The sequence below is a fragment of the Rasamsonia emersonii genome (genome assembly GCF_000968595.1).
Source record: "Rasamsonia emersonii CBS 393.64 chromosome Unknown ctg1118621762206, whole genome shotgun sequence".
Classification (NCBI taxonomy): domain Eukaryota; kingdom Fungi; phylum Ascomycota; class Eurotiomycetes; order Eurotiales; family Trichocomaceae; genus Rasamsonia; species Rasamsonia emersonii.
Genome location: NW_013562610.1, coordinates 14,625 through 33,358, shown reverse-complemented (window position 1 = coordinate 33,358; position 18,734 = coordinate 14,625). Strand labels below are relative to the sequence as shown.

The 18,734-nt window shown below is 52.3% G+C and overlaps 8 protein-coding genes across 8 annotated transcripts; 4 read left to right on the top strand and 4 right to left on the bottom strand.

Moving 5' to 3' along the window:
• Positions 1-1,144: 1,144 nt before the first annotated feature.
• T310_9749 (Uncharacterized protein) lies at positions 1,145-2,278 on the bottom strand (the record flags this gene model as incomplete). The annotated part of the gene is made up of 5 exons (XM_013467789.1): positions 1,145-1,484; positions 1,544-1,678; positions 1,764-1,950; positions 2,023-2,166; positions 2,230-2,278. The coding sequence occupies 5 exons, from the start codon at positions 2,276-2,278 to the stop codon at positions 1,145-1,147; spliced, it is 855 nt and encodes a 284-aa protein (XP_013323243.1).
• Positions 2,279-3,085: 807 nt separating this feature from the next.
• On the bottom strand, positions 3,086-3,754 carry T310_9748 (Peptidylprolyl isomerase; the record flags this gene model as incomplete). The annotated part of the gene is made up of 3 exons (XM_013467788.1): positions 3,086-3,240; positions 3,471-3,573; positions 3,632-3,754. 3 exons carry the CDS (start codon positions 3,752-3,754, stop codon positions 3,086-3,088), a joined length of 381 nt encoding a protein of 126 aa, XP_013323242.1.
• Positions 3,755-4,035: 281 nt separating this feature from the next.
• Positions 4,036-5,244, top strand: T310_9747 (uncharacterized protein; the record flags this gene model as incomplete). The annotated part of the gene is made up of 2 exons (XM_013467787.1): positions 4,036-4,290; positions 4,570-5,244. The coding sequence occupies 2 exons, from the start codon at positions 4,036-4,038 to the stop codon at positions 5,242-5,244; spliced, it is 930 nt and encodes a 309-aa protein (XP_013323241.1).
• A 454-nt stretch (positions 5,245-5,698) lies between these two features.
• On the bottom strand, positions 5,699-6,150 carry T310_9746 (uncharacterized protein; the record flags this gene model as incomplete). Its single annotated transcript, XM_013467786.1, has 2 exons — positions 5,699-5,903; positions 6,044-6,150. The coding sequence occupies 2 exons, from the start codon at positions 6,148-6,150 to the stop codon at positions 5,699-5,701; spliced, it is 312 nt and encodes a 103-aa protein (XP_013323240.1).
• A 1,372-nt stretch (positions 6,151-7,522) lies between these two features.
• Positions 7,523-12,053, top strand: T310_9745 (Histone deacetylase complex subunit (Hos4); the record flags this gene model as incomplete). Its single annotated transcript, XM_013467785.1, has 3 exons — positions 7,523-7,687; positions 8,083-11,760; positions 11,823-12,053. The coding sequence occupies 3 exons, from the start codon at positions 7,523-7,525 to the stop codon at positions 12,051-12,053; spliced, it is 4,074 nt and encodes a 1,357-aa protein (XP_013323239.1).
• Positions 12,054-12,592: 539 nt separating this feature from the next.
• T310_9744 (40S ribosomal protein S12) lies at positions 12,593-13,947 on the top strand (the record flags this gene model as incomplete). The annotated part of the gene is made up of 5 exons (XM_013467784.1): positions 12,593-12,595; positions 12,670-13,306; positions 13,444-13,504; positions 13,557-13,581; positions 13,666-13,947. The coding sequence occupies 5 exons, from the start codon at positions 12,593-12,595 to the stop codon at positions 13,945-13,947; spliced, it is 1,008 nt and encodes a 335-aa protein (XP_013323238.1).
• A 214-nt stretch (positions 13,948-14,161) lies between these two features.
• On the bottom strand, positions 14,162-16,498 carry T310_9743 (uncharacterized protein; the record flags this gene model as incomplete). Its single annotated transcript, XM_013467783.1, has 3 exons — positions 14,162-15,877; positions 16,109-16,327; positions 16,427-16,498. The coding sequence occupies 3 exons, from the start codon at positions 16,496-16,498 to the stop codon at positions 14,162-14,164; spliced, it is 2,007 nt and encodes a 668-aa protein (XP_013323237.1).
• Positions 16,499-17,431: 933 nt separating this feature from the next.
• Positions 17,432-18,686, top strand: T310_9742 (Galactonate dehydratase; the record flags this gene model as incomplete). Its single annotated transcript, XM_013467782.1, has 3 exons — positions 17,432-17,607; positions 17,662-18,636; positions 18,683-18,686. 3 exons carry the CDS (start codon positions 17,432-17,434, stop codon positions 18,684-18,686), a joined length of 1,155 nt encoding a protein of 384 aa, XP_013323236.1.
• Positions 18,687-18,734: the final 48 nt, after the last annotated feature.

The window sequence follows — 18,734 nt, the reverse complement described above, 5'->3', positions numbered from 1 at the left end:
GTAAATGTACAGTACAGTACATACGTACACACACTCCGTAGCTATCCACGTATTGCGTGGATCCGTATGCGGGATTCTTTATATCTTTTTACCCCACACACGTTCACCTTGAGGCTTGGTCAGGGTGCTACCTCATACGGAGTATACGTATGGTACGTCTCCATCTATGGAATATCTTCCTGCAGGGCATGGTACTACGGAGTAGGGGAGTCTGGGACATCCCACGCGGCGAAGACCGAAATATCCAAGTCGACAGGTGACTGCCCGGATGAATGGAGACGCCCCCATGCGGGTGATAATGATTCCTTTCAAGTTGGGATTTAGTAGGTTAACTAGACCCATCTAGCCTGGAGTTAACAGGTTACCCCCACGGGCTTGAGTATTTCAAGAATAGCTATCACACAATATTAAGTACTACTGATGGAGGTATCGCGATGAGATAATTGACGATTGGGCAATACTCCGTATACTCGAGGTAGTGTACGCCGAGTTTATTATTGATGGCTCTTTCTTTTCCCCTCCCCCACTATTAGATAACTAACAATATGCTTGCTCTCGCGCCATACATTCCACTCCACCTCCGTGCAGAAGCGGTCAAGATGTGAAAAAAAAAAACAAAACTGCAATAATACTTAAATAACGATAATTATTCGGAATGACAGCAAGTAGGTCGAGTTTAGTGGAAAACTATTATTGTTCTTTGTATTGATAATCTGACTATTATCTATCTATCTATCTGACCTGCTCATTCTCTATCTAGTAGGGTACCTCCACGCAAGTGGATACTGATTAGTAAACTCCACATGTACGGAGTACAGTACTTTTTTACCCCAAACTGTGAGAGCACTAGTTCAGTCGGCACTCCAATGAAATATTAGACCTTTTTTTGGTTGTTGATAGTGGATATCAACGAGAGCAGCAATGCCGACTCCCAAGGAGGTTATTAGCACTCAGAGCAATAATGCTATGCTCCAAATCAGTAGTTAGGTAGGTATGTATTGCTTAAATATCTGTGATGATATTCAGGCCAGTATAAGGATCAGAGCTAGGATATTCATTTTTATTTTTTTTATAATAAATAAATCTCTTCTGTATCTATTTACAGAGCTTGATTCACTCCAGCATACTTTTATAGACATATTTCTCAAGCAGCCGCCTCACCAAGCCGGAAAGACACGAACGACATCCCCGCAGTATCGAGTCCCTGATTCCACACCTTGTGTTCTCTCTCATCAAGCCCCGCGCCCAGCGTCACATACAGAGGCAAGATATGATCCTCGGTGGGATGGGCCAGCTTCCAATCCGCCCGTTTCTGCAGCGCCAGCAGACCGGCCGTTCTCTCTTCTGCCGTCGTCGCGTTCAGATAGCTCAGTGCCGTCTCTTCGACGTCCCTCGCGTAGGTTGGTCCTTCTGCTGGCTGTGTCTGGGAGGCATGCAGGTTGTGCACCAGCATTCCGGATCCGATTACCAGTATCCGGCCGGGTCTGATGATTAGCTAACATGTTATGGTGCTGGTGTCGTTGACTTAAACATAAACACTTACAGCGTAGAAAGAACTTTCCCCAGTTCGATATGAGCCTGATAGTCATCACTCCGATACGTCGAGACTTCGACAATGGGGATATCCAACGCCCCATCGTCGTCTCCTTCCGGAAACATGAGCTTGAACGGAACCCACCTGATCAGACAGACGATCAGATCAGATCATATAAACCGAGTCCTGTCTGCGTGATGGTATGGTAGTTAAGACTGTCTGTACTCACACCCCATGGTCCAAGTCTCGCTCAACGGCTTCCGCCTCGATGCCATTCTCTTGGAGATGCGTAAGCACTTGCCGTGCCAGCGACGCAGAGGCTCGATGCGGATAGTCGTATTGATACACATGCGGATATGTGTCGTGGTAGTCGAAGCTGAAATCGTGCCAGACTTTTGTTGGTTCTTTCACGTTGACTGCGTAGTATATACAGTAAATGTTAGTTAGCTATTGAATATCCATCTGTTTTTTCTTTTAAGGATAACTACCCTGAATCGTCTCATCCCTGCTCTGAAAATGCCCACTCGTAATGACAATCGCTTCTGGCTTCAGCCTTTTGATTTCTCTTCCAATGCCGAGGAGACCCGATCGAATGGGTTCGGTCCCGTCGCGGAATAGAATCGTGACTCCTCCTGCATTTATTTATTCAGCAGCTTTACACAAAGAAAAAAGCTGGAACAGTCATCTGAGCTCACCATGACCGATGAAGTACGTTGGGAGTTTCGCGCTTGTTGTACTGGACATGCTGCTGCTACAATTACATGCAGTTCCAATCTGAAGTTAGGACCGAAAATGTCTTTCTTCTCTATGGATTTTTAATAATTCCCCGCAGAACTAGAAGTATTGTCAAAAGTGTATTCTATGTAAGAAATTCCGCTGATTGATAATAATTTAGCTGGCTGCTGGCGCTATCTGGCATCAGGTATTTAGGTAGTAGATGATGTCTTAATGTGGAGGTATTGCGCCACTCGTATTATAGTCCGTTGTTTACTATCTTGTGTCCGGGTGGTCCAAGGCAGTCAGTCCGGAAAATAAAAGTTCAGTTAGACGTTTAAGTACTATCTCGTGTTTATCTGACTCGGTATACGGAATAGGTGCTGTTCGAGCTTGAGAAGTATCAGTCTGATTTTACTTCTACTGTGAACTATTACTATATAACCCTCCCAATTGAGGATCAATCCAGTTGGTATAATTTCTCATAACACTGCTTCATGTGCACTATTCTTTGCACGAATTTGCGATTATGATAGTCTGGATGAAGGGGTTATAGATTCAAGTCTGACGTTGCGATGATTATCGCTACTGCTGTAGTTGTCCACATTGTATACATGTAATGTAGGTGTCTGCCGGTTTATTGTAACCTTTCAAAAATCTATACCAAACAAGCAGAGCAAGTTACTTTCTCACGTGGTATTGCATCGTTCGTGCTATCTCCTCGTCTCATGAATGTATTTCATTCAACCCAGCTGCTTTTCACACGTGATGGGACATCAATTCAAAGAAGGAAAGAAAAAAAGAAAGGAAAATAACATGAATCAAACAGTAGTACAGCTACTTCCTCCCTTCAACCATGATGATGTGATAACCAAAGCTCGTCTTGGCTTCGGCGTATTTCGGGTTCGCCGTCGTGCTGGGCTCGAGCTCGTATGCGACTTTTTCAAAGTCCGCGTGCAGACTGCCGCGTGGTTTCCAGCCAAGTGATCCGCCTGTAGGTGTCAGTGAAGGAAGTAATGAGGATTAAATATTGATTGAGGGTGCATGATCTCGCGAGTAATTAAGTGTTATTCCGTGCCATAAAGTGAAGCTCATAAAATAAACGTTCGATATTGATGGCCGGACAACTCCCAACGCAGGACCATAATAGGGTCATAATACATGGACAGAAACAACATTCAATCCATACTATCTTTCCATATAGAAAAAAGGGGAAACAAACCTTGCCTGGCTTTGTCCTCTGAATATTCCCTGGCTACGTCATCAAACTTGGCACCATTCCGAAGCTTCTCAAGAGCCTCTTCTTTTTTAGAGTATTTTTCACACTGTGAGGTCAGCCTGAAAAGTAAAAAAAGATATATATATAATGTATCGTCTACTTACGAGAATATGTCGGACATTGATCGAAGTGGCCGGCTTTAGGCCTTTGCCTCCTTTGCCCTTGTCTCCGCCATCGGAGGCGTCGTTTCCTTTTCCCTTGCCTCCCTTGGGGTTTTTGGCTGGCATAGTCGAACCGAACCAAGAGAGAACTTGATGAACAAACACAAACAGTTCTCTTGCACGAGTGTGCTGCTGTACTCCGTATAGATATAATTGTCGAGCGTCTCGTCTGGCGGGACGAGAGCAGTGGGGCAACCAGGCGGGCGCTTTTCGTTCCTGAGGCACCCAAGAGACTGACCAATGACGCCGCGCAGGTTACCTGCCTACCTGGGTAGTCGTTTATACGGAGGATATCAGGCGTCTCGAGATCTGTTCTACTTCGTTCCAACTGTCTCAGGTCTTTCTACATGCATGCTCTTCAATACAGTGCAGATAAGTTGAAGTTATACCTCCTGAAAGCAATACGAGAGCAAGGAACAGATACCAACCGTGTTGAGCAGAGGGCATCGGATCAGACCGAGGAATTGCAGTCCCAGCACTCGATCGATCGTTTCTTGATTCCCATGACCCTCGAAGCAGCAAAAATCAAGTCATTGCCGGACAGCGCATACTACATTCCTGATTTCATTACTGCGGAGGAGGAAGAGCGATTGCTTCAAAAGGTAGAGTCTGACATTGCTTGCATGGTCTTTGCTTTTTCTCTACAAGAAGCGTCGTCTGTATTTCTGTCCTGCTGTCTTTGTCGAGAGATTGATAAGAGTGCTTATAGTGCGCTTGAACGCTTCTTGTTTCACTTTATCATTCGTAAGAGAAATCTTGGCATTTGTCATTGTCAGATTATCAGATCCTGTCTTTGTTTTTCTTCACTCCCTACATTATACTGGACCCCTCAGAATGCAGAAGATAATCTTCCTGTCTGACCTTAGCTCACCACCATCTAGATAAATTCCGTCCCTCTCCCCCGCTGGACCCAGCTCTCCCACCGCCGTCTCCAGACATGGCCGTCGGCACTCACCAAATCCAACAAGCTGCTCGCAGCGCCGTTGCCAGCCTGGCTGGTGTCACCCATCATCACGCCGCGATTTGACGCTCTCGGGTGCTTTGCGGACGCTCCCCACGGAGCTCCGAACCATGTTCTCATCAACGAGTACCAGCCCGGCCAGGGCATCATGCCACACGAGGACGGAGCTGCGTATTATCCGCTCGTGGCGACGGTCAGTCTCGGGGCGCCGATTGTGCTGGACATTTATGAGAAGAGAGATCCTGATCGTCCTGAAGAAACATATACACATGATGACAACAGCGATGATGATAATAACAACGACAGGCAAAGAAGAAAACCCAAATTCAGAATCCTGCAAGAACCGCGCAGTCTGCTGATCACAACCAAGGACCTGTACACGAAGTACCTCCATGGCATCGCGGAGCGTGAAACGGACGAAGACCTAGGCCCCGAGACGATCAGCAATTGGGATCTGCTGGGTGAGAAGGACCGGTATGCCGAAACCGGGCGGTACACGCGACAGACCCGGATCAGCCTCACGTATCGGGATGTGCTGCAGGTGGCTAAGATAGGGAATAGTGTTAAGTTTTTGACGGGTGGGATGAATAAATAGGTCGTAAAAAGCGGGAGATAACCTTGATAATCTCGTAGGACGGGATTTGTCAAGGTGTCAAGTATATGATATGATATGATATGATATGACTTGATGAGACTACGATTGTAAAGTGGAGCAAACTAATGTTATTACTATTAGTCCTCATGATTTTTCAGCGGAACTAGATAAGAAGAAAAATCAGAACTTCTCTATCTGCTATCAAGAGCCATGATTTACTTCATTCATGATCATCTTCACTTTTTTCTTGAGGACAGATCAATATATCCCCGGTATCATCCTCCATCTCCCACGCACACTCTCCTCTCCAAACTTCTCAATATACCACCGCTTGCTGTTCCCCGCTGTGATGCCCAGGTTCACCACGACGAACAGCAAGGTGCACAGAAGCGTCTTGTTGAGGACTTCCCCCTGCGGCGCTGCCAACAAGGCCAGCGAAAGATAGATCACACACTCAGCCGTGTAGTGAGGACATAACACCCGGAGGAAAAGCGGATGCGATGGAACGGCGTATTTCTTCAGCGATGCCAGATAGTGGTGGCAGTCGTGCTGGACTCCCGACGCCATTAGAAACAGAGGCAGGCCGACCAGCGTTTTCAGGGACGGGACCGTTGTGATCCGGACATCGTCGAGCGTGAGGGTTTTGGAGAGAAGCGACCCTGAAAAGAAATAGAAATTAGATTCGTCAGCTCCCGTCCGCAGGAAACGTTTCGGATATATCTATCTACCTGTTCCCTCGATCCACACGGCCACGGAGGTCGCCACATAAAAGGCGATTCCTAACAGCCAGTGGACGAACCACATCTGCGACGAGGACAGCTTTGCGAAAACCATACACTCGTACAGCCGCCTGCCACCCTGGACTGCAATCAGGATCACGCAGACGAGGACCTGCTGGATCGACATGGCTTTCTGCAGGTGCTCATCGCTCATGTGGGCAGCAATCGCGCGGAATGCCGGACCCCGGGTCAGAAGCTGCGTCATCCAGAAGGCGGAGCACAGGACGGAGACGAGGTAATAATGCGTGAAATATCTGTGCGGCACCTTCCATGATGCTAGGTAGTCGAGAAACCGGGAGAAGGCCGATTGCGACGGTGGTGGTGGCGGTGGGTTGTTGTCTCCGGTCGCGCGAGCACCGTAAAGGACGAAGCGGGAGTGAAACGAGGGGATGGCAGAGACAGTGAGCGTCTATATATATGCAAATGATAGAACCTCAGAACTCAATGGTCGGTCTCTCATCTCAGTCGCTCAAAGATAGACAGTCAGACAGTTCAGTCACAAGGAGGTCGTACTGTACAGGTCGCCAGGATGTAGAATGCGCGAATTGCGTCGACGACGTCCATTCCCGATAGCCAGGCTGACAGCGGTTCCATTGTAGACAGTCGACGGTCGACACCGCAGTTTTGAGTAATAATCGTTACTCCGTATTGAATGACAAGAAAAAAAAGATGCTGTTTGCAGGCTGCTGCTTTGTGCTGCTGCACTTCCCCGGACTACTAAGGTGGGCCGAGTTTTGCCGAGTCAGGACAGAGAGGCAGTCGCGACCGTGCACAAGGCAACTACTACGCAGTGCTCGCCTCAATTGATCCGATCTGGCGGACAATCTCATCGATTTGGTTGCAAGAGGCGGTCGAATTTCATAATTTCTTACTAGCAAGCTGGCAGCGTATTCTACACTTGTTCAGCGAAATTCCTCCCCTTCTTTCCTACTAGAACTGACGCAGTTGAGCATCTGTCCGATTTGAAATACTTTGTAAAGATTTTACACCCAGCGTAGACTAACTGTGCTGTATTACAATGCCCATGGCCATCCAGTCATCATCGATCCGGAGCTGCCTAGCAATTCACCTGCCTAGCATCGTTGCAGGTTGGCAACTATGAGCCATTCTCAGTGGCTCGACCGCCGGTATTCATGCGCTCGCCGGGGGCGATAAGCCAGCTTGGCCGTGCGCTCTCCTCATTCGACCCGGCTAAACCGTGGATGGCGATCCTTGCCATGAACAGCGGCGCTGCACGTCTGTGGACCGTCGCGATCAAAGCGGCAAAATGACAGATGAATCGATGAAAGGACACTGGACTCGTCGACTGCAGGCGCCCGGCTACTTTTGATCTTGTTGTAGCTGCGGTCAGGCATCCACTGCAGGCAGGCTGTCTGGCCTCTGTTGCAACTTGCAGCAGACGGACGCGGCGACGTGGATCGCGGTGGAGATGCGGTGTGCAGGCTGCGTGTCTGGTGAAACCGGGGTCGCTGCAACGCTGGCTAACCGCAATTGCACTCATGCAGCGCGAATCCCGATTCCTATTGCTGCATCTGCTAGTTAGCGTGCTGGAGGCGACTGTCCCGGCCATTCCTCTTTTTGTGTCTCGCCCGTTGCCACCGTTGCCCAGTGCTCTCCAGGCATGCCTGCTCTTGATGGCTCAGGCGAAGAACCTGGCAAGGAGTGTATCGAGTAGAGTCGTGCTCAGCAGTAATATTAGTTCTGTTCCTGCGACTGACGGGGTCCTGCTTCTGCCCAAGCCGTCGCCTCTGCTGGCCGGGGAACTTGACTGCCTGCTGCACCGCGGAAGGTTCTTTGGTCGCCCATCAATGCGGCCACTGAGAGGCGCAGCCCGAGGCCCCATTTCGTTCCATCTGCTCGCGCAACTCCACCATCCTCGCTTTCCTCTCCCTCTCTCTCCCTCTTCCTCTTCTCTTCTTGTTCCCTGTTTTACTCCCCTGTCACCGCTCACTTCGCCCTCGACACCACCACTCCCGCAATCACGACACGACACGGCCATACCAACGGCATTCGTCCCCTGAACGCCGTACTCTTCTCCATTGGCTCGCTGGGCTCGTAGATCTCGGGACGTCGCTGTGGTCGACCACGATCCGGTCTTGCGCAGTGTCCGTTTCCCCCGTCCACGAGCATTCTCTCCGCCACGGCGCCCCAAAATGACGACGTTCAACCTGAGAGATCGAATCCTATCGCTATGAGTGATGTGGACGTCGTTTCTTCGTCGTTGCTAGCTGCCCCCGCTGCTCGCGATGTCGCTGGAGACCGTCCCGCCCAGGAGGAGATCCAGAAGCCTTTCAGCTCCCAGCATCAGAAGCTGACGTCTCCACCCCCTCTGCCTCCGCGAGATGAAGTGCCTGGCGATGAGGTCCTAAGTCCCAAGGCGGATTCTGAGGCCGAAACCATCATCCAGTCGGGCCGTGAGTCGCTATCCCCCGAAAAGAGGAGGAAGCACGTCCCGCAGGAGCGCAGTCACGGCGATGGTCGAATCGATGACGATGGCCCTTCGGTCGAGATAGGGGCTTCCCCGACTGCCAGGAAAAGGAAGCGCATGGAGGATGATCCTCGCGATGAAGGTGAGCGAGACTCTCGCAAATCGAGTCCCCGACCGAGGGCGTCGTCCCCGGTGTCGGTGGTCAAGACAGAGAACACAGAAGGATCGCAGAGTTTGACCGGGCGACGAGACTCGGCGCATTCGGGCTCTGCAGTTCGCCAGGCCGATGGTGGGGATCTGAATGAGAGGAAGCGTAGCTCGAGTGAGGGTGCGATCGAGGGTGACGCGACCGACACAAACAATCGCACACGCGTAGACAACAACAACAACAACAACAACAACAACAACAACAACAACAACAATCAGGACGCCGCCCGCGATCGCGAACGAAGGGAAAAGACGCATCCAACGCCCGGCCCTCGCGAGTCCAAGGATCGCTCTCCATCCCCTACATACCGTACCCACAAGAGAGCCGTGTCGGGTCCGCAACATGGCGCCGTAGACAATCTGCAGAAAAAGAAGAAAACCCCGGCGCCTTTGTTGACTGGTCGTCCCCGACACAGCTCCGAGGATCGTCAGTCGGTGTCTTCCTCGACCAGTGGCTCTCCCATGCCATCAGCCCATATGCGGAGGCTTGCTTCCGACGGTACAGGAACGTCTCCGGCAAAGCCCACGACGCACAAGAAGCAGCGTGATCAGAACGGTCGCACGCGGCTTGCGCGGGCCTGTGCGGCACAGGAGCTGGAGGCCGTGATCGCGAGGCATACAGAGCGTCCGGAGGATCTGAATGTGCCCGACAACGCGGGAAATACGCCTCTTCAAATTGCTGCCCTCGAAGGTAATGCGCCCATCGTCAAGTATCTCCTTGACGCAGGTTGCGAGGTCGACACCAAGAACATCGACAAGGACACCCCGCTCATTGACGCCGTGGAGAATGGACATCTCGAGGTGGTAAAGCTCCTGCTCGAAGCGGGTGCCAATCCTCGTTTGGTAAACGCTGAAGGGGATGAGCCTTACGACCTGGTCCCATCCGATGCGGAAGATTACGAAGAGATTCGGAGGGTCCTTGCGGAGGCGAAAGCGAATCCGCGTAAGCGGCGCTCGGAAGATAACAGTACGCGAGCCGGCTCATCGAAGGACTCGGTCGCTCGAGGTGCATCCGCAGGCAGCCCCCGGGACTCGCCTCCGGCACATACCGCGAAAAGTCCACCACCGACGGGAATGCCCGCCCGGAGGAGGACGGTGAGAAGCGAGGCAACGCGAAACGACCTGTTGTGGACCAAAGCAACCCCGGAAAACCTGAGGGAGTTTGCAGCCAAGGGCGATATGGCTGGCGTGGCGAATATTTTGAACGTTCTACAAAAAGCTGATACCGAGTCTCTGATTGCTGCTGCCAAGGGAGGCCATGAGGATGTCATGCAACTTCTCCTTGGCATTGGCTACGCAGACCCCGACCCCGACCCGTTAGAGAATGGCAATCTACGGCCGGGCTATAATACTCCTATGCTAGCTGCGATCGGTCGAGGAAATCTCGCTGTGATCAGCCTTTTGCTGGACCAGCCTGGCTTCAATCCCACCCGTCGCCTGTTCCGGGACCGGACCTACTACGAGCTCTCCCGGGAACGCAAAGGCGAGAACTGGGAAGAGGAGTCGGAGCTGTTGAAATCGGCCTACGATGCGTACATGCAGAACAAAAAGATGCGTAAGCCGGAGACCAAATCGCCTCGACGCTCACGTGAGAAGGAGAGGGAGAAGGAGCCGAGACGGCCCGTCCGACGAGATTCGTCTTCTCCGGTTGCCCCTCATAACCGTCGGGCGATGCGCAGCCCCACGTCGACTCGTCATGCAGATCCTTCGACCAAGGAGCAAGGTACGCCCAGGGACAAGGCCAGGGATGGTTCTCAAGCGAAGGATAAATCAGCCAAGACGAATCGGGATGATGACCGTTCGAACGATCCGGATCACGCTAGGCTCAAAACGTCCAGCTCCGAAAGGCGGCCAAGCGAGTCTCGTGGCGACGAAGTTGTCGTCAAGCGCCGCCGGCTTATCGCGGGACGGCCTCCGCAAGATTCAGACAGACGACGACCTAGTCAAGTGTCCTCTGATTCGTTGTCTGGGCGCGAAGAGGGTTCGAAAGCTCGTTTTGAGCGCGACACACAGGCTTCCAAGCCCACCAGTCCGTCATTGAAACGGTCTCGGAGCAGCGTTTCCCCGGAGAGGTCGCGTTCGCGTGGTTCGGACCAGCGGCACGACCCGGAGGAGATCCAGAAGAAGAAGCGTCGTGTTCTGTCGGAGGATAATGAGCAGAAATTGACCAATGGCGTGGTCAAGAAGAGCCAGGACTCTGAACCTCTGAAGAATTCCTCCCGTCAAGATCAAAATTCTCCAGATTCGGAGCGAACCAAGCCTAAAGCGGAAGCTGCGGATGTTTCTAAGCCCTCTGATGAGCCGGTCCCTGTCAAAGAAGAGCAGAAAAAGCCAGACTCCCAGGATCTTGATGACATCCCCATGGATGTTGGCAGTCGTGCAGAAGCAGCTGGCGAGACTCGCAAGCGGGAAGAAGCTGTGAAGGCCGAGGAGGAGCGTATCATGGAGGAAAAACGGGCTGCAGCCGAAGCGGAACGGGCTCGAATCGTCAAGGAGGAAGAGGATGCGAAGGAGGCAGCTGAACGGGCTGCTCGTCTGGCTCGCGAGAAGGCCGAGGAAGAAGAGCGCAAGCGCAAGGAGGCTGAACAGCGGCGAATCAAGCAGGCTGAGGAGGAACGCCAAAGGAGGATGGAGCAAGAGCGGGCGCGGATGGCGAAGCTGCGGAGAGAGCAGGAGGAGCAAGAGCAGCGGCGTCGAGACGCTCTCCCCGACCGACTTCGGATCGCGGCTAACCTGGTTGGATCGAACAACCCTCGCGCACGGAGCCATGCGTGGTTGAAGCAGTTCATGCCGGTGGTTACAGTGAGGACGGAGCAGATCGATCCTTCGTGCGAGCCGGAGATCGCCAATGAACGATGGGTGCCCAATTTCCTGGTCGCGCCGTTGTTGGCGACCAACGATCTGCAGCTCTCTCAGTATACCAGCTGGGAGAAGCGGAAGGCGACACCGACGCAACGCCAGAACCTGTGGCGGGTGACTCGGCGGATGTTGGTGCAGGTCGACGACTCGGAATTCCTCGACTCCTCGTTCCGGCAGGTCATAAAGAAGGATGGGGAAACACGGCCCAAGTATTTCGACATGGAGCACGTGTTTTGGGTTAGGGTAAGTTATATCTGGATGCTCATGATGAAGAAGATGATGGACTTCTAACTGTTCTATTCTAGCTCTCCGACTTTACGGACCTTGTTCCGCATATTCCTCACCTGCATGGGCTCGAAATCCAGTTTCAGAAGATGCACATCGACCGCGAACCAGCTCAGGATGGACCGGCCTCCTCGGTGGACAGTCAGCAAGTGAACGGGAATGCTTTTTCTGAGAATCACGACAGCGTCTCTGCTCCAGTGAATGGATTGACGAATGGCTATGGACATGGGCGTCCGAGTACATACGTTTGAGTTGCATCCGTTGTATCCGTTTGCTTAGGCAGCCTTCTTTAGATGTGATGATTATGGGTGGAATCTTTCCTTTGTCTAGTGTACGATTATGATACCTCTAAAGCAGAACTGTCGGCATGGCAATTGTCGGCATGGCAGTATAGTCAGGGCATAGCTCTCTACCTTCGTCACGACTAGTCTATGGACTTGACATACGATAAATGAAGATCAAGCAAGTAAACTGTAGTTCTGAATACGTTCCTCGAGTAAACTACTCAGTACAGTAAACTGCCTACTCCGTACTCAGTACGGATTACCCAGTTGGGTAACTATTGATAACGGATGATTACATAATCACCGTGCGGCGGTCCCAACCTGCCTTAGGGCACACTCAGCATTAACCGACAGTGAAAAATAAAAAATTCCCGTTAACTTTTCCAAACCAGTCCACAAATCAATCCACAACTCCAACCGAATCTCTCCCATCACCACCACCACCAGCCGATAGCAATACGAACTCTTTGAGGATAATCCGACATTTGACAATCTAGAACAGCAAAATGGTACAATCTGACATCCCCTTTCTAAGCAATCTCTTCAAGGAATATTTTTCACTAACATTTGTGTCTTTGTCAAGTCGGACGGAGAAGAGATCACTTCCAACCCCCCCGTCGCCGAAGCCGACGAGGTCGAAGTCTCGGCCGACGCCGGCGCGGGCGCAGGCGCGGGCTCCATGTCGGTGCTGGACGCTCTGAAGGGGGTGCTCCGGATCGCGCTGATCCACGACGGCCTGGCGCGGGGACTGCGCGAGGCGGCGAAAGCGCTGGACCGGCGGCAGGCGCACATGTGCGTCCTCAACGAGGGCTGCGAGGAGGAGGCGTACAAGAAGCTTGTCATTGCGCTGTGCTCCGAGCACAAGATCCCCCTGATCAAGGTCCCTGATGGGAAGATGTTGGGCGAGTGGGTTGGTTTGTGTATGTACCCTATATATCCGCAGGATATATATGATATCTGGGTGTGGTATAGAATGCGCTTGCTAACCGGTTTTTTTTCCCCCCAGGCCAACTCGACCGTGACGGCAACCCCCGCAAAGTCGTCAACTGCTCCTGCGTCGTCGTCCGTGACTGGGGCGAGGAGTCCCAGGAGCGCAACATCCTGCTCAACTACTTCCAGACTGAGCAGTAGACAGACGCCCATACACATATCCGTGCCATTCCGGTTTCTCGTCGTCTCGTCAGCATATTACGATCATGATCACGGTCACGACTTCGGCTGTTAGTCTGTCAGCGAGTTTGTGTGCAGATCTTGCTGTGATGTGATGGGATGGATTACCGGATGGAATGGATAGGCGCATGGAAATTTACATAAGACGTGGGAACAGAAAAAAAATTAAAGTGATTGACGACTTTAGCCGGTCATTTTACTGGTAACTGTCTGTTCGTCCGTTCCGTGTGTTTTAATGTTTTAAGTGCGTACGTATAACTTGTAGATGTAAACGCGAATGTAAATGACAAAAGTAAACAGAAGAAAAGTCCCAGTCCCTCACCAGGTAAGAATAACAACATTACACTGGTGATGGATTGATTACCGGCTAGTAAACACAACTATAGTCTGCTACTGTTTACTGTTGTAGAGCCAAGTACATTCAATTCAAGTCTCTCATGTTAGATACAAGGCACAATTGCAACTGAGAAGGGAAAGGGGGAAACAATTGGATATGTTTGCTGTCGACAAAAAAAAAGGAAGCAGAACACCAGCCCAATGCTCAAACCTCACCGGACTCCAAAAAAATCAATCAATCAAACATCAATCACATCACACTGGTAACTTGGGTAAACTGTCGATACCGGTAGGGAGAAAGGAGATAGTATCCAAATCATCTGCATCTGGCTGGAAAGGAGAACAGGGAAGATGAGAAAAGAGCAAACGCCCGTCCATGATTCCATAAAAGCCGAGTAGGGACTTACTGAATCACGCTGAATAAAAAAGACGTACGACCCGAAGCAGTGCTAACCCTCAGATGCCGTTACCTAAAGCTGTAGGATGGGAACATCAAATTCTCCCTTTCAGGCTTTAATGACAATTGCTGGTATGGCGAACTGCCTGGATCGTAATACAATCCCTCGATTTCACCCGTTTCTCGACGAAGTGAGATATAATAGAACCCGGAGATCGTCAGTCCTTGGCGAGCATCGGTTGGTGTGATGAAACAGCGTTCTACAAGAGTCAGCAACGAAAAAAAGGGGATTTTTAAATGTATCTGCATACGCACCCTTCCATCGCATCAAAATCCATCCCTTGGTCAGCTCTTCCGTTACCCACCGCTTGCTCACCAGGTTCTTGATCATCTCGTCATCTGTAAGGTTCTTGAACGGCTGCAGTTCCCGCCAGTAGGTGCTGTCAATATCGGCGTCCGCCTTGAAACTCTTCGTTTCCAACGTGTGTGTATTGAAATCGATGATCTCCCCCTCCAGAAACGTGATGATGTGGGCATCCCGCGTCGGCGAGGTCTTGTCCGGAATATTGTATGCTTCCATCGTGCCCGACAAAGTCATAGTAGAATAGTCTACACTGTGGATGGTCACCTTGACCGGCCAATGCTCGTCCTTGCTGGTCACTGTGACTGGCGGATAAATGTTTCCTGCCCAGTAGCGGCGGCCGCTGGTCGTATAGACACTGATCCGGCTGGTCTCGCTGCCATTCACGATCACAGGCTCGTTCGATTGCGGGCCCGATATCCGATGCGACAGTATATGAGCACTCACACTGTTGGCAGCCCGTTGCGAACCAGTAAATACAGAGCCCGGCCGCAGCCAAGAACACTCTGCAGGCGGCGCAATCGTCGACGTATCCAGGATAAAATCGTCCTCGTTGCAGGTGAAGTAGTCGAATTGAATGAACCCACCCTCCGCGGCTGATGAAATGCTCTCCTCGTACGAGCTCGAGAATCGGACCCGTTCCAGGTACTTGATGGCCTCTTTCAGGCGGACACTGGGGGGGTTCTCCGAAAACAACTGTCGATGCGCGTTCAACCTGACCCGGATATCGTTACTAGGGAGGTTCCTGCTGCTTGGAATGAATCTGAAAGTGCGTAACGACGACGCCCCGGCCCGTTCTCGTTCGCGTTCTCGTTCTCGTTCTCGCTCTCGCTCTCGCTCTCGATCGTCTGGCTCTTGTCCACCACTTCGTTCTCGATCGAGGATGTAATTTTGGAGCGTTCGAGCCCTGGCAAACCTAGACTGGCGTCGCACAGATTGCAACAATGCTTCAGCAGATAACGCCGCCTCCCCGTACCGCAAACTAAGGCTGCTTCCTTCTGATGGCTCTCCACCGAAAGGTTGCGGTACTCTCCCGGTCCCTTCGGGTCGCAGACTGCGAAGACTGGCGCCATTCCTGCCCGTTTCACGGTCTGATCCTCTCCCAAACCAGATGCTGCTTTCGTCATCTTCCTCCTCATCCGACCCCGGAGCCCAGCCGTAGAGAGACCGCACGTTTGACGTCCGTCCTTCGTAGTCCGGGACGATGTTGGACCCTTCGCGCTGGCGACGGATGATGGGAAAGCGGCGGTTAGCCTCCTGTTGGGGGTTTCTCTGGTCCTCTGTATCCATGCTGTCAAGGTCGCCCTCTGGGGGGTAGGGTGGCCGTCTGCGCCGAGCGCGACTTGAGGATGAATCGGGGGACAAGCGCACACGAGACCGCAGAAAGTTCACGTTCTCGTCATGGGCATCATCGGCTTCAGGAGGGTTGATCAGGGTGGCTGCCAAGTTCGGAACCGGACTCGATATCGCCTCCAGCTGCTGGAGATACGGGATGGTGGTCACCGAAGAAGAATAGGCGGGAGTTTCCTAAGATGAGACAGGTCGTGGTTAGCAGCTGACAGCAAGATGGACCAGACCTTTCCAGGCGCACAGATCTCACCCGTGCCGGAATGTGCTGGATCAGGGTGGATGGGCCAGGAGATCAGGATGGGAGAAGGCTGCACAGGATGCCTACTGAAGGTGTGTTTGCAGGTGGCATGGCGATGGAACGCTCAGGGTCTCAGGTCCATCTGCCGCTGTTCAGTGCTGGCAACAGACGGTCAGAAGAGAGAGTCTTGCACTACGCATGCGCTCTGGCGGACGGGCGAGAATGGCAGTGAACAGAGAGTGACAGGGTCTCCACTGCCGAGGGGGTGGTTGGAGAGATGGAGATGCAGCGTGCTGAGTCTGTTCGGGATGGAGAAGGCGAGCGGGCAGCGGCCGAGGACAAAGTGGGCTGTTGGCGAATGGCGGCCGCTGCTCGGCCTGTCCTCCGCACTGCTAATTCCCAGCCATGCGGACCAGCACTGCAGAGATCGCCCTCCACGCGAGTTGTACAGGACCCAGTCAGCCAGCAGCAAGGCGTCTGATTCTTACTTTACGACTGGCAATTGATGCAGCTGGTTTGTTGCCGGGACGTTGGCGATTGCCATCGAAAGCAGCTGCCATCTTGACGCGAGTGGTGAACCTCCGTCTTTGTACGCTGTTTACGCCTCGCAGATCAGTTGGCAATCATCTCTGGCTAGAAAATCCAAGATTATTATTGCCAATTTCTTCATTCTGACCGTCATCTGCTTTAGATTTTTCCTTCCTGTTAATCAGCGCCACATACGTTGCTGACCCCAGATGGAGAGGACAAAAGCCCAATCAACAACCAATGAGCCCTGGCTGCTGGCCTACCACGATGCTTCCTGCACAATCAGCCCGTTCCTGGATTCGAGTCAGCTAGCAGAATGGCTGTTCTGTGCGAGTGACTTGGCAGGTCCACTCTCGGGATGCCGAAACTACAGACTCGTTTTTCAACGTCCTCCCGCTCGACCCCTCCGCACACAGAGCAGGGCAATTGCCCACGTAATTTGCGGTTTACGAGTCTCCGTTAGAAGACAACTGTATATATACCTGATATGCAAGTCATTCTGCTCGTGGATGGCCTGGTGTTTGGATTGACATTTGTCTTTTTCGGAAAACATTCTCACTGGTAGATAAAGGATGCTGGAACCCAATTTGTGCTGCTGGTCATCAGGATCCCAACCGAATTGCCAACCTTCTTCTCTCCTCTTGACGTGAGATGCACGTCGACAGAGTCAAACAACAAACACCGAGCCCGACCCGAGCCCACCTCTCGGCCCACTGCGCCAGTCTCCGGTTTCCCCAGTTGATGCCCGTGCATATCCACCGGCAGAGGCGATTCTACTGAACGATCCGGAGCAACTCCGAGACGAGGGGGAGTCCTCGAAAATCGGAGACTTAGTATTAATTCCTCGCTGTGAGTTTCTTTCTTCCTTTTTTTTCTTCCCCTAAATCAATTACGGGACTAGGCTTTAGAGGAGTTTTTTGAATTTCTTTTTTCTTACTTGTTACACTGCCCTATTGTACTCTAACATGGGTAGAATCAAGACCATCGAGTACTTTCGCGTCAAGCCCCGATGGCTGTTTGTCAAAGTGACGGATGAAGAGGGCCACTATGGCTGGGGAGAGAGCACTCTCGAAGGTCACACTGAAGCGGTGGAAGGCACCCTGGCCGAACTAAGCGAGAGGTTCCAGGGATATGAAGCTGAGTATGAATATACCCCCACCCATTAACCGCTCTGCTGGAGCTGAACTATACCCAGTGATATCGAACACATCTGGCAATCTGCCTGGCGCCTCGGTTTCTATCGTGGCGGGCCCGTCTTCATGTCTGCCATCTCGGGGATCGACATCGCCCTCTGGGATCTGAAGGGCCGTCGGCTAGGGGTCCCAATCTACCAGCTCCTCGGGGGCAAGGTTCGCAACAAGCTCTCTGTCTACGCCTGGATCGGCGGAGACCGGCCGTCAGACGTCGAATCTGCCGGCAAGACTCGACTCGCGCAGGGATTCAAGGCCGTCAAGATGAACGCGACGGAAGACGTCAACTGGCTGGACTCGCCCAGCGTGCTGGAGTCCAGCATCCAGCGGCTGCAGACAGTCAAGGCGATCGGGCTCGACGCAGCCTTGGATTTCCACGGCAGACTGCACAAGCCGATGGCCAAGCAACTGGCCAAAGCCCTCGAGCCTTACCGTCCGCTGTTCATCGAGGAGCCTCTCCTCTCTGAGCATCCCGAAGGGATCAAGCAGCTGTCTAACCTGATCTCGTGTCCCATTGCCCTCGGGGAGCGGCTCTTCAACCGGTGGGATGTCAAGCGGTTTCTGACAGATGCCAGCGTGGACATCCTGCAGCCGGACGTCAGTCACTGCGGTGGCATCTCCGAACTCCGCCGCATCGCGGCGATGGCTGAGACGTTCGACGTTGCCATCGCGCCACATTGTCCGCTGGGCCCTATCGCCCTGGCTGCCTGCATGCAGGTCGATCTCTCGACCCCCAACTTCGTCATTCAGGAGATGGGCCTGGGCATCCACTACAACGTGGAAAGCGGCGGAGCGTATGACATCACTAGCTACATCAAAGACCCCAGTGTCTTTGCCGTAAAAGACGGCTACGTTGATGCCCTGACGGGTCCGGGCCTGGGCATCGAAGTCGACGAGGAGATGGTGAGGCAGGTTGCGAAGGACACGGAGCCGTGGCGATCGGGTGAATTCTACGGCCGTGACGGCGCGATCAGAGAATGGTAAACCCAAACCAAACTGAACTAATAGGATACTTAATGCATCTAGCTAGATATAGCTTCATGCTTTGGCATCGAAATATTTGATCCAATGTTCCCTA